Here is a 12,662-nt window from a genome sequence, read left to right as displayed (position 1 = left end):
TTGCGCCGGGCGCAAGAGTCATTTATGCGCTGGTAAAATAGCAACATCGCCATAGAACCGCCCACAAAGCTAACTCTGGCGCTTCTCACTTGCGTTTCAGACCGTTAAAATAGGGCCCATAGTGTCCGAGACATTGGACATTAAAATCAACCGCTGGCCAGACGGAGCTCCACACAGCCACACACACCTTGTCGTCGGGCTCCCTTAAAGGTGACGACGAAGTTCCTCTGAAAAGATTCACTACCCCTTTAAAGGAGATCATGTCAACAGAATCACACAAAGAGACAGAGTGATACTACTGTACATACTGTCACTTCAGAGTGGCTGTGAAGAAGCAAGTTGTGAAATCATCCAGTAGTAGGCAACCACAAGTCACAGTGTTTGTTTGGACCTACTTTGTATCCAGAATACAATGAATCAAGAGAATTAGGCCAAAACAGCTCCACAGCTAAAGGCAATGCAGTTTTCCTCCATCACTAACTGGATTTGTGTTTCTGATGGTGTCCTCTTTTCATAGCACGTATCCTATATGTGCCTCTAAGCCAAACAAAACGTAATGTGTGACAAAAACCATATTGGTAAATCCATCATATGTTATCTATTCAGTTATTGGCCACCCATCTGGAATGGCCCATCTGTTTTAGATGGTTTAACTCATTGAAGGAGAAATAGCTATTTTCAACGTTGCATACTGATGTTAAGACCACATTTATTCCTGTCACACATTAGGAATGATTTAATTATTTCGGCAAATAGTAAGTCATGGCCAAACCGGACTTTACTATACGACAACGCTACAGAGAAATGATCACTTCATGATGTGCCCATCTTTCTGCCATGTCATGACTCTGTTTGAGATCATGACGAAATACAAAGGAAGTGACGTACAAAAGGATATCAAATATCCAGCCTTCAGACTTAAAGGATTTTACAAAAACAAACTCAATACTGTGTCCTACTTTCTAATTTTTTCAGTTTTGTTACAAATAATTAACAATGAATGAACTAGGGAAGAAATAATAAGCACAGGAAAGGTGTTAAGAAGTAGATTCCCCTTATCCTAGCTGTTTATTCATATGCAATGCCCTCCATGTCAAGGTTGTGCATTATGATAGCCAGACATTATTACCTAAGAACATAAATACAAGCAATATGAGTCAACGAAAGCTTGAATAAACATGCCCCTGAAACCATCCAGGAGCCCATCTCTGTGTGCACTGGTCTCTCTTCAACTCCTCCGCATTGCCCCTTACCCTCTCTCTCTCCTCATATCCCTCTCTCTGCCTCTCTCTCTCCTCATGGAGCCTGTTCTCTATCGTCCTCTCTCTATCTTTGTCTCTCAGTTTCTCTCTCTGTTCTCTCTCCTAAGCGTATCCTTTGCTTCTTAATGAGCCATGGGATTGACAGCTGGATTACTAGGCTGCTTTGTAATCCTTTAATTTCTCCATTTAGAATAATCACCCTCTGGATGGAACTCTGCCTACGCGCACACACACACACGCACACAAACAACACGCAAGATAACACACTTTCCATTTCAGACCTTCACAGAGGAAAGTACATTTTTCTCAAACAGGCACAACTCTCTTGCATGTGTGTGTGTGTGTGTGTGTGTGTGTGTGTGTGTGTGTGTGTGTGTGTGTGTGTGTGTGTGTGTGTGTGTGTGTGTGTGTGTGTGTGTGTGTGGCGTGCGCGTCGACTTTGCGCGACTGCGTGTGCATTTGTAATTATGTCACTTGGGTATATATCAACATGTTTATGCTTGAGCAGAGTAAGTGAACTAGGGACTTTGTCCGACTAACAAGCTAACTCAATAGAAATCCCATGGTTGAATAAGTCCAAAGGACAAAACACGTAGAAGCGCCACAACCCCCCTTCTGTGGTTAAGGGACCATTCCAATATTAGAGCATGTAGAACAGAAAGGGCTTCTTGGCTGCAGAGCTCCCTTTAATTAGGAAGACAGAGGAGCGTAGCCTGCAGTCGGAGCGATAGCCGAACAGAGTTCACTCACTGACCAAACTGGAGATGCATTTAGCCACAGTTCCGAGGGACTGGACGCCAAGAGTCAAGCCGTAGGTGTAAATCATTTTGATTGCGTTGGGTGATTTCAGCCATGGCTGTGGAGTGTCGTGAGGGTAGGTGCTGGGGGTCTGGGATGAGTTTGGCGGGGGGGGGGGCTGGAGGTAAGGTGATGGGGTTATGGGGGGGGAAGGGTGGGGTTGTACAAGAGGCAGCACAAGGTCAAAGTGTTTGGCCATAACTCATGAATAAAGAGCGATGCTGTTTGTGTGACTCGCCATCCCTGGCTCAAGGGGAACAAAGGGGCGGGGGGAGGGGGCGAGGGTCAGTGGACGGGGACGTAGAATCGCGCAACAGCGAATGAAACGACTCCTCACGACACTAATTAAACGTCACTTTGCTAAGCATGATGACATCTGTAGCCAGGAAGTGTGCGGTTATGGAGTCTGTTGTGTGTGACTGGCAGCAGCGCCGGGCGACGGGATAAAGAACACGTGTCTCTGACGCAGTGCACCGACGAAGGCCAACGCATGAGTCACTCGGAGCGAAGGAAAGAACGGCCAATAGGTTCAGGTAGTCAGACGAGAGCGTTATCTGTGTGCCAAGCATGATATTAATGCACCTGTGTGTGTGTGTGTGTGTGTGTGTGTGTGTGTGTGTGTGTGTGTGTGTGTGTGTGTGTGTGTGTGTGTGTGTGTGTGTGTGTGTGTGTGTGTGTGTGTGTGTGTGTGTGTGTGTGTGTGTGTGTGCGCGCGTGCGTGTGTGTGTGTGCATATGAAGCAAGCACAAAAAGCAGAAAAACGCAGGTAAGAAACTGATAAAGGGTGAAAGCAAGAGAGAAGCTTTCTTTTTAATTCTTCTGGATTCTTCCCTTCTCCTTGTTCTACTTGCTCTACCCTCATCTCTTCATCCTTCTTTGAAAGAAGAAAACGAGTGGAAAGATGAGAGTGGGCCCCCACAATCCTCGTCATCTCTACGGACAGAGAAAGACGTTGTTCACAAACTCATTGTCCTGTCATTACAATGTCCCCGCATGAAGCCTTGCCAGAACTCGAGGTCATCTGCAAAATCCCTGGTAAATATCATTTTTCGGAAGAAGACAAAACCCCCATTGAAACCTTTTTTTTTTTTTTTTAAAGCATTTCTGGAATCTAGTCTTGCAACTCAACATCATGGACGCTCCTCAATCACTCCCCCATTGACAATTTTTTTGAATAGGGTCACAGGTTCCTGTGGAGTGCTGAATCATTGTTGGTATTTAAAGTAACGATGAGAGGGAACACAGACCGGGAAGGTACAGCGTGTGAGGTGAAAGAACCCTGGGTCACTGAGCCAAGGTTCCCTTACAAATATTCAGGTTGGTGCTGCCCCTATGACTTCATCAGAACCCTAATGCAGTGCTAGGGGACCTCCATTCAAAGCAGAGCCTATTATAGCCATCATCAACATCAAATATGTGTTCTCCAGTTTATTAGAGTCTATGTAATAAAGTCACTGGTTAGGGTGTTTGACTCCAAGGCGAAAGAGCCTTGGTTCGAACCACCAAAGACTTTAGTTTTCCTGAAGGCATCCTTGATGAAGAGGCCCAAACCACCCTGACTGCTTATATCTAAAAGTATTCCACTGGAAAAATCGCCATGGATAAATGTCTGCTGAATGATTGAATATTATTTGCTGGACATATGCTCAGGTGTTTTTTATTAATCAGGTTCAGGTATAATGAGGTAGAAAGCAGATGTGTGCTCTGTACTGTAGATGAGTGACGAGTTACTTTCAAAGCTAAAGTCCTTGTTGTTAAAGAAGTATTCGTTATGTTCTTAGAAATTGTCATCTGTTCTATTCATGGAATCATGGATTATTACCAAACAAAAATCCTAAATGTAAATGACCACTTAATGTGCACAACTGGGAGAACAAACAAAGCCTAATGAAATTGAAATGAGAAGGCAAGTGAAAAGTCAAATAGCGAACACAGCATGGCAATTGCTGCCAAGCACTAGGCTTTTCTGTTGTTAGCTTTTCCCATAAATATAAATGAGATAAGATGTGTCCTGTACAGCTTCTGCAGAACGACGGCACATGATTAAAGCCCATTTTAATGTTTTGAATACTGTTTCAATCTGAATATTGCGTTCAGCAGTAATCACAATACAAAAATGTAAAGTAGTATCATTGTCTGCGTACCGTCCCCTGGTGCACACTTTTCATACAATGACCAACAGCATCTGAACCATATTATTAGAAAAATAAACCATAAATCAGATACATGTATACGCTACATCTTAAAGGCCAGAATGCTTATTAATGAAGTTGTAGATCCCGGGTTCCATGCCAGGAGAACAGGTCAAACAGAGGTCTGACAGGGAGAAGGTCTCCTGATAATTAAGTCCCTTTAAGACCGCTACAAAGGACGGCCAGACTTCTATCACAAATGGATTTGGAGAGAGGGTAGTCAGTTAAAACATCTAAAAGGAAATGGTAGATATGCCTTTCATATCTTTTTTTTCATATCTTAAATGATGTGTATTTATTTGATTTTATGACCATTCATATTTCCATTCCTACATTTAATTTAATCAGGTTTGCTCCCAGTAGATGCAATTCCACCTGGTTGTGCAAGATTTAATTTCCCCCAAAAGAATAAGATGATTGGCAAAATAGCCTCAGGCTAACTTTCTCCCATGTGCCATGTCATTACAGGGCATACTCTTTCTTTTTGGGTTGAGTTCAATAATAAATACACAACGCTTCCTGAATTGGTTTTGTTGTGGGCACCAGTGTGTAGCTCCACTATGCCAACAACCAGCACCTGTTTCCCCCGCTACACTATTCCTCCCTATGGATTCCTCTCGGTTCCCTACCCTGGATGGTGTATTATCTAACCTGCAGCCGCTGGCATCTGGAGATCCAATCTGTCGGCTGATAATATCATGATTACCTGGGTTTGGAGGTCACAATTCAGGGCACCTTTCCCTCACCTCTATTTTGTCTGGATAATTCAAACGTACCCACCTAACCTTTTTAGTAGTAGTATAATAATGGGATCAGAGTGTACCGCCTTACAATAGCTCACGGCTGTGTCTCAGAGACTAGAATAGAGGAGAGGAAAGTTTAGCAAGAAGACGAGAGCACTAATGCCTGCCAACACGTAGGAGTCAAGCTCTTCTTGTGCAACCTCCTCATGGGGAAATAGGAAGGCTGCTGCCTCCTAGTCCAACTCCCGGACTGATGCTAATGCTGGGATGACATGAGGAGGCACTGAGTTGGTTATCCTTTAACTGTGACTGATCAAACATGCTCAGATGATCCTGCAGCTGCAGACAGGTCGTATTTTTCCCATTTCCTGTCCGACGGAATAACACCTGCCCCTTTAAACCCCCCCCCCCCCACTGCATTCTGAGGGGCTAGGGCAGCATAACAGGATGAAAAGCATGGGGCTTTCGCCATGCTGCGCTGGGTTGGGTGACGGTTGTTTGATGAAACGGGCTCCATAGATGTACGTCATGTTGTGGGGGTAGTTTGAGGCACGCGGGAGCGTGGCGGCGGCGGGGGTAAGGAGGCAGCGTAGATAAAGAGAAATAATGTGGCCGATCCAGCGTACCTGTATTCTATCAACGGGCCGCAGCCCGCCGGCCCCGCTGACAGAGATGAAAGACTCTCCCGAGGACAAGAGAGATGTTAGCGAGTCACAGCGGAAATGGCATCCTGCTTATCAAACGGCCAAGAACATAATCCCCCCCGCCCCCCTCCCCCACTTCCCTGCTCCCCGGTTGTGGACGTACTTAGACAGGCCTTGTCGTATTGGGTATAAGGGGTTGTTGAGGCTGTCGTTCTGGACAACGCTGCTGTTTTTAGAGCAGATCCGGCTCTACGTCCAATTTCCCAAGTGATGTCTAATTGGGGTCGCGTTCGAGTCATTCCACAGGAGCGTTTGAGTTCAACTCCGTGTCATCCTGAATATGCCTGAGCGAGAAATACTCATGTCTTTGAAGATTAAAGTACATTGATTAATATTTGGTTAAGTCTAGCGAATGCACCTTTCTTGGACCAAATAAGGAGAAGCCCCTGAAAGACTCAATAAGAAATATGCCACAAGCAGCGTAAGAAGAGCATGTGCTTGCAGTGGCTGAAAGGTATCCGATTCTTCAGTATTATACTTTCAGAGGGCAAAGGTTCAAGAACAAACGCAGTTTGGATATCAAAAACAAGCTCATTCTTTTTGAAAGAGCAGACGGGGTCCAAGGTAACAGAGCATAGCATATATTTCTGGTCAGGCTGAATTTCTTCAGATTTTTTGGTTGGGCAAGTAGCTGACATTTCTATTGTTGTGCCTGCACCTGCAGACAACATTATAATCTTTTATTTTTTTTGGTCTTCACAGTCAAAGGAGAAAAAACGAACCGCCATATCAAAATCCATTGCCGCCTTGCTGAAAAATATTTTTCTGCCAAAATGATGAGAAGAAATTCTATGATACGTACTTTAAAGTATTTTCCTTCTGTTGCAGGATCATAAAGCTGCAGTGCGGTGTTCACCCACCACAGGCTGCCATGTCCCCCTTCTTTCCCCTGCGTTCAGTACAGACACAGGGTCAGAGGCCAACACTCATCAGGGCCGTCTCTTTAAGTATGCGCCGACAGCAACTTAAGGAGCTGTGATCCGCAAGTAGGCATATAGCTCAAATCCTCCACTACTTCCTTTTTTCCTTTTGGGGGCGGAAGACCCCCCCCCCCCCCCCCCCCCCCCCCAACCCCACTCTCTCCCCTCTCAAGCGGCACAATTTCCAGGTATCTCTTCTCCACGAGCGTGGTGACAGTTTACATAGAAATGTGCAAGCACTGTAATATTTCCTTTCATGGCTTATCAGGCCCCAGTGGGGGATTCTGCCCGGACCAAGAGCCTCTGCGTCTGGTTGTGTCTATACCACAGAATCCCGCTGTAGCCGCCTCCTGGCTTCGGAAACCACCTTCCTCAGGAACATGAGCCCATTCATGGGGCTATTCATTGGGAAACGCTTAAGCCGCGCACAGCAGCTCTCTGAGGGACTGGAGGGAAGCTGCGGATAGCGTACTGAGTGACACGCAAGGAGGAGAGAAAGAGAACAAGTTTGGAGCGGTGCACACAAGACTGCGTTTTAGGCTAAATATTGTTATCGCGCCATTTCTGTGGGGAAATACACTTCTTTTGCATAATCCATTAACAGGTCTCGGTTAATGAAAGGGACGTATCAATTATGTTTTGTATTAACTGACGCAAGCCGCCCACACTCCATTAGAGTAATCAGAGGACAAAACAACCCACAGTGTCCCTCTTTTACAGCAACAACAAATGGCCCTTGTTCCTGAATGGTGTACATTGTTTTGTTGCCTGAAAACACAATCCGTGTGCCGCAGCCTTGCACCTGCTGAGCCAGACGTCTTTGGTCTTGTGCCCGCACCGCACCCCGTCGGTCCTACGGGACGGAACGGTCCCGTCTGGGGGCCCCTGCCATCCAGAACCCCTCCTACCCCAGCCACCCCCCCCCACCAAACCCCTGCTGTGCATCCTTACCACCCCCTCCCAATACCCATTTGTTTGCTGGAGGGAAAAAATGTGACAGTTTTGGGTTATCCACGCAACGGCTGTGGGTCGTAAAAGACTGCCTCCTGCATGACGTCCTACTGTACAGAAATCACAGCTTCAGTCAGACTCCCCAATGCCCATTAATCATAGCAGGAGGACTAAAGCTATGCGGTCGGGCCTAAATCCCTTTGAGGGGCTAGCTCGATGGACCGATTGCTGTAGGCTACGGCATTGAATACTTTTAACAGAGAAGAGGCACTATGGGAGGACTCAAGTGAGCGTCAGGGAGGCGTGGCTGAGTCTGTTGTGCATCTGGATGATGTACATCATGAACCAAACAAAGACTGGTACATTCTGAGGTCTCCGGAGATTGGTGAAGCATAAGCACAGTGTTTGGTCTGTTTGTGGTTGAACCCTGGTTCGGCTCAACCAGGTGAGTCCCTTTAACTTGGTTGCAGACGAAATCAACTAGCCCAAGGATGCTTGTTATAGTGAGATGTTTGCTTGCTATCTGAGCTGAACAGAACATTCACAGTGTAGTGAATCGTTACTTATTCAAGATAAACAGGATACTTTGTGTTTAATTTGTGCACACAATAGACCAGTGTTAGGCAAAGGTCGAATCCCGGCGTAGAAGTGGAAGGAAGGGGGTGACATAAAAGATAGATGGTTTCTGAACAATATGAACGAAGAGCTTCTGCGATTAGGTCATTTTCGGTCCAAAACGAACCAAAAGTATCAATATCAATTTATCTACTCTGTCAACGTTTGGTCTGTCTGGCGCCAGTGAGGACACCCTAGCCCATTTTATAAGAGATAAAAACCTTGAACCACCCCCCCACCCCTCCCACCACCCAACAGAACCTCACTCTCAGGCCCCCTCCGGCGCTCCTCCTCCCCGTTGACCAGCTCCACCGTCCTTGTCAGCCTCCAAAACAACAAAATAACCTCCAGAATAACTCGATTGCTGCCTTTTTTTGCACAACTGGAAACGGCCATTATTTGCACAACCGGAAACGCTCAATGGGAACGCCATTTCCTTCTGGCAAATAACATTTCACATAACAATAGACAAATATTTGGCTGTAAAAGCGGGAGTGTCAGGGGAGGGCTAAGCTTATTGCACTCTGCCGCGTTGGCGCTCCCCAACGCATGAGTAACTGCCATGAGTAGACGAAATGTGCGACAATATGTACCAACCTAAATGTTAGGCTTCTCTTCTGAGCCCATGGGTCCCTCATCCACAGCAGTGGAAACTTCTACTGTTCATAAAAGGTCACAAATATTTGAGTTGGGTATGATAGGCCTAAGCACTTGGTCTTTAATTTAGGCTGGGAAGTTTATGTTTTAGTATTGCACTACCTTCCAATAATAGGAAAGGTTTGGAAGATGTGGTCTGCAGGTCTGTTAATAGCATACAGTAAAAAACAAGTATTGTGGGTCAGCTTTATGCTTAAGTACTCTCAAGTACTCACAAATCCATTTCTTAGGCAAACCAAATCATGTATTGACATTCACTGAAAGCCTTTCAACAGTTAGAGAGAGGTTTACCAAAAATAACATGCTGCGCATTTTCATTTTGCAGGAGAAAATGCTTTTCAATAATGTCACGGCGTGCACTGAAATGAAATGGAGCGAATGAAAAGAGAATTGAATTCCTCTAAAAATATACAAAGAAAAAAACTCTCCAGAAAACGAATTACACCGAGGATAGAATAAAATACTGAGCCTTCAGACAGCAAACATGCACAGCAGGAGACAGATTGCTCATTTAAATTCCTCTGCTCTTAGCCGACATCTGATTGAATCCATCAAAATGGGAAATATGCAAAATTTTAAGGCCGAGTCATTCAGGAGGTGCTTCATCAATTAAACCCCATACACCATTAATATTACTTTCCCCGCTCATAATTTAGGCAGGAGTGCATTATGCACACATCACACCACAGGTTCAATCTTTGCAGGATTTATCCGAGCTGCACTCCCCTACTCGGGGCTTGCCTTGCCTGGCTATATGTGGAGGCTTGTGCTCCGGGATGAGCTGTTTATGTTGCCCGCGCGTGATCCGACCTTCTTAAAGGAGTGATGGAGAGTCTCGGCATAATATATGTGCCTGCACATTCCATCCGCCCCACCTCGTCCACACACGCACTCACGCACTCAATCACGCGGTCGAGGTTGGGGAATCCATTTCGGCCAGAGAGAGGAAGGAAGAACGAAAAAAAAAAGAAAGAAATCGCTCAGTCAATAAAAGGAGGGATCCAAACGGCGATGGGGGACTTACCTTTAAGAATGCTTTGGCCACGCAGTATATCCCTTGAGACAATCACTGTGTAGAAGTTCTGGGAGAAGCCCGGTTTGCAGGGGGGTTTGGGCGGCTGGCCTAGCTTAGTCCCCTAAGGATGAGAAAAAACAAACAAGTTGGGCATCAAGGATTGGCAAATTGACTTTTGGCTGAAGGGTGGCAGCAGGCTCATGTCTCGCTGACTTCCAGGGTCTGTTGAGAACCGGCTCTGGCCGTCCCTTCAGATCTGCCGCTACCTGGATCGTTTTCATTGACAGCCCTGTGTGGCCTGGGACCGGCACAGGTTTGAATCTCTAGGCTGGACACCTGTTTTAAATAATTGCTGTGGATAGTGCAGATTGGTCTGGTGTAGGTGTTGCAGTGTAAATGGGCTGGAGATTCATGCTGAGTTTAACCTTTGATAGGGAGGCTGGAGTGCTGATGACACCAATGATATAGAGTAATGATGGAATAATTATGTTGGTGATAATATATTGACAATGATGATATGTGAAGGGAGATGTAGCTGCTGCAGTATTGTGCATCAAAGAGACAAAGGCAAAATGTCGTCAAGGGATCAGGCAATTCAATTCCTATTATAGAAAACTATTGAAAGGGTTGATTACTGTTATGCTAAAAGGCAGCCTAACCAAGACCAACAGGGGGCCAATTTTATTTTTCCACGCACATGAAACCAAGGCATCACAACGATCAATTAGAGATCATTTCAATTTAACACACGAGTTGTTCAATTAGTTCTGAATAAAATGACGATTTGTTGCCTAAATTGTACCCCGATTCTGCAGAACTTGCAACATAGGCATTATGTGGTGTAGCCCTTCTGTTTGTGTTATCGATCTGATGTCAGATCATTTATGAGTCAAGACATCGATAGTTGTATCCAATGCAAAGGCTATCGTAAATATTTTTGCAATATCTTAGGACAAGCAAGCATTGCAACAGCAACATAAGGAGTTTCAATTTCAGGCTTAATATTTTTTTTTTCTACAGACCAAGACATTTGGGTGAAAATGTGGGTTGCTGAGGTTGCCTATAGTGTCCAAGCTCAATCTTTAATGAAAAACAGGCAGTTCGAAAACGACAAGTTTATAGCCGCTAAAACGACCAGAAAGCATCAACTCCATCCTCTGCAATAAAGGACCGCAGTTAAGACTAACAATATAAAAGGGTGGTTCATCGTCATCATTCCCAGGGCACAACATAATTTGCATGGAAATTAAACCGTATGTTAAATCGCACGTCGCATGATCACAGGCACAATTGAAGGCAGCGTTCATCGCAGGGCTGCAGGGGAATACTTTCCCCTTCCCCGTCACTTCGGGATGCACCGGGCAGTACTCCACAGCAGCAGTTATCGCCTCCGCTGTATTCTTTTGGCTAAATTAAAACACTGAAATAATCTTACCAGGGTTGAACCAACAAGTAACGTGCACGTCAATAGAGCAACGAAGCCGATATTCATCTTCACAGATTCGGATGTCATCAACGGTAAGAGACGACCGAGAGGAGTTCTTCAGCACCAGCTAGTAATAGTAGTAGTCGTAATAGTAGTAGTAGTGGTAGTAGTAGTAGTGGTAGTAGTAATTCCGAAGCCCTCTTCTGAAGAAACAGAGTTGGGCAGAGCAGCACCAGGAGTAACTGTCTGGGTAGAAGTGTCCCTGGTTGACTAGCGCAAAAGTGCCGCTTAGACCGAGATGCTGGGCACTGGGAAAGAGAGCCCCGTGCCCATTGGCTGGGCTCTGTGGAAAAGAGCATCGTGCCTATTGGCTGGATACTTCTCTACAACCCCACCCATTGCACTGTTATCACACTGGGAGCTTTTTAAATTACCAACTGTGATGATATAGCCTATATAGCATATATAGCCTATATATATAGATATATATCTATATATATATGCACACTTTGCAAAACCTTAACCTTAAACCGTCTGAAGATGCATTTTCCAGGCTATTTAGATTCATATTGTGTCTCAAGTTGGCCCAGGGGGAGATGTATATTATATTGAGTGATAAACGACATTCTGAATTGTTTCTTTTGCCCATCAACCAACTGGAGTCTATTTCCCACACCAGTTGCCATTCTGCTATCATCCGCTGTATACATTTTATTTTATATGTCAGGGATGCACAGTAATACTGCATAGCATCAAGGTAGCATGGGATGTTACGATGACATCAAATTAATGTTTGAAGCACTAACATGGGGTAACAAAGGCACTATATAAGTTGTGGAGCCATGGCTTAGATTGCTCTACAATTTAATAATGCTGACATTTAGAGGCTCCAGATCATGAGTGACTGAATTTTTATATCTGACGGGTTGCGACAATTTACTCCCATCAAAAGGAATATGACAGTATGCTGGTGTCAATCATTCTCCCATTGTCTGTCCCTGTATCTGACAGTGCTTTGGTCTTTCTTAGTTTTCATCTCATTCAACAGACCTCTATGACTACTTATAATTGGGCTTTGTGGATACAAAATCAAAATATATCCTTCATTATTTGTTTTGGGGTATATTATTTGGCAGGCAAAATGACCAGCAGTTTAATGCAACGCATACAGCGGATTTAATTGTATTGAAGCGCTCAGTGCCAGGTTGTCCGTTGTGATACGAATATTTATTTATGTATTTATATATCTAGCAACAAATCCCCTCCAAACTCACACAGGGCCAAACACTCTGGCACACACGCACAACAGAAGACACACTATAATGGATTGCTGGGCTTTGAAACTGTGCTCTCTCATTGCGACTCCCATCTCCCAGATG

At 44.9% G+C, this 12,662-nt stretch overlaps 1 protein-coding gene across 2 annotated transcripts in view; it reads right to left on the bottom strand.

Moving 5' to 3' along the window:
• cdh4 (cadherin 4, type 1, R-cadherin (retinal)) overlaps positions 1-11,575 on the bottom strand; it is a 203,263-nt gene extending 191,688 nt beyond the window's left edge. For both annotated transcript variants that reach the window (XM_030374198.1, XM_030374199.1), the window contains exons 1-2: positions 11,293-11,575; positions 9,867-9,978 (exon numbers count right to left, since the gene is read on the bottom strand). In XM_030374198.1, coding sequence (XP_030230058.1) covers positions 9,867-9,978; positions 11,293-11,370 — 190 coding nt within the window. In that variant the 5' untranslated portion in view covers positions 11,371-11,575. The remainder of the gene's footprint in view (positions 1-9,866; positions 9,979-11,292) is intronic.
• Positions 11,576-12,662: the final 1,087 nt, after the last annotated feature.

Source organism: Gadus morhua, chromosome 13 (assembly GCF_902167405.1).
Source record: "Gadus morhua chromosome 13, gadMor3.0, whole genome shotgun sequence".
Classification (NCBI taxonomy): domain Eukaryota; kingdom Metazoa; phylum Chordata; class Actinopteri; order Gadiformes; family Gadidae; genus Gadus; species Gadus morhua.
This window is presented reverse-complemented; position numbering and strand designations above follow the sequence as displayed.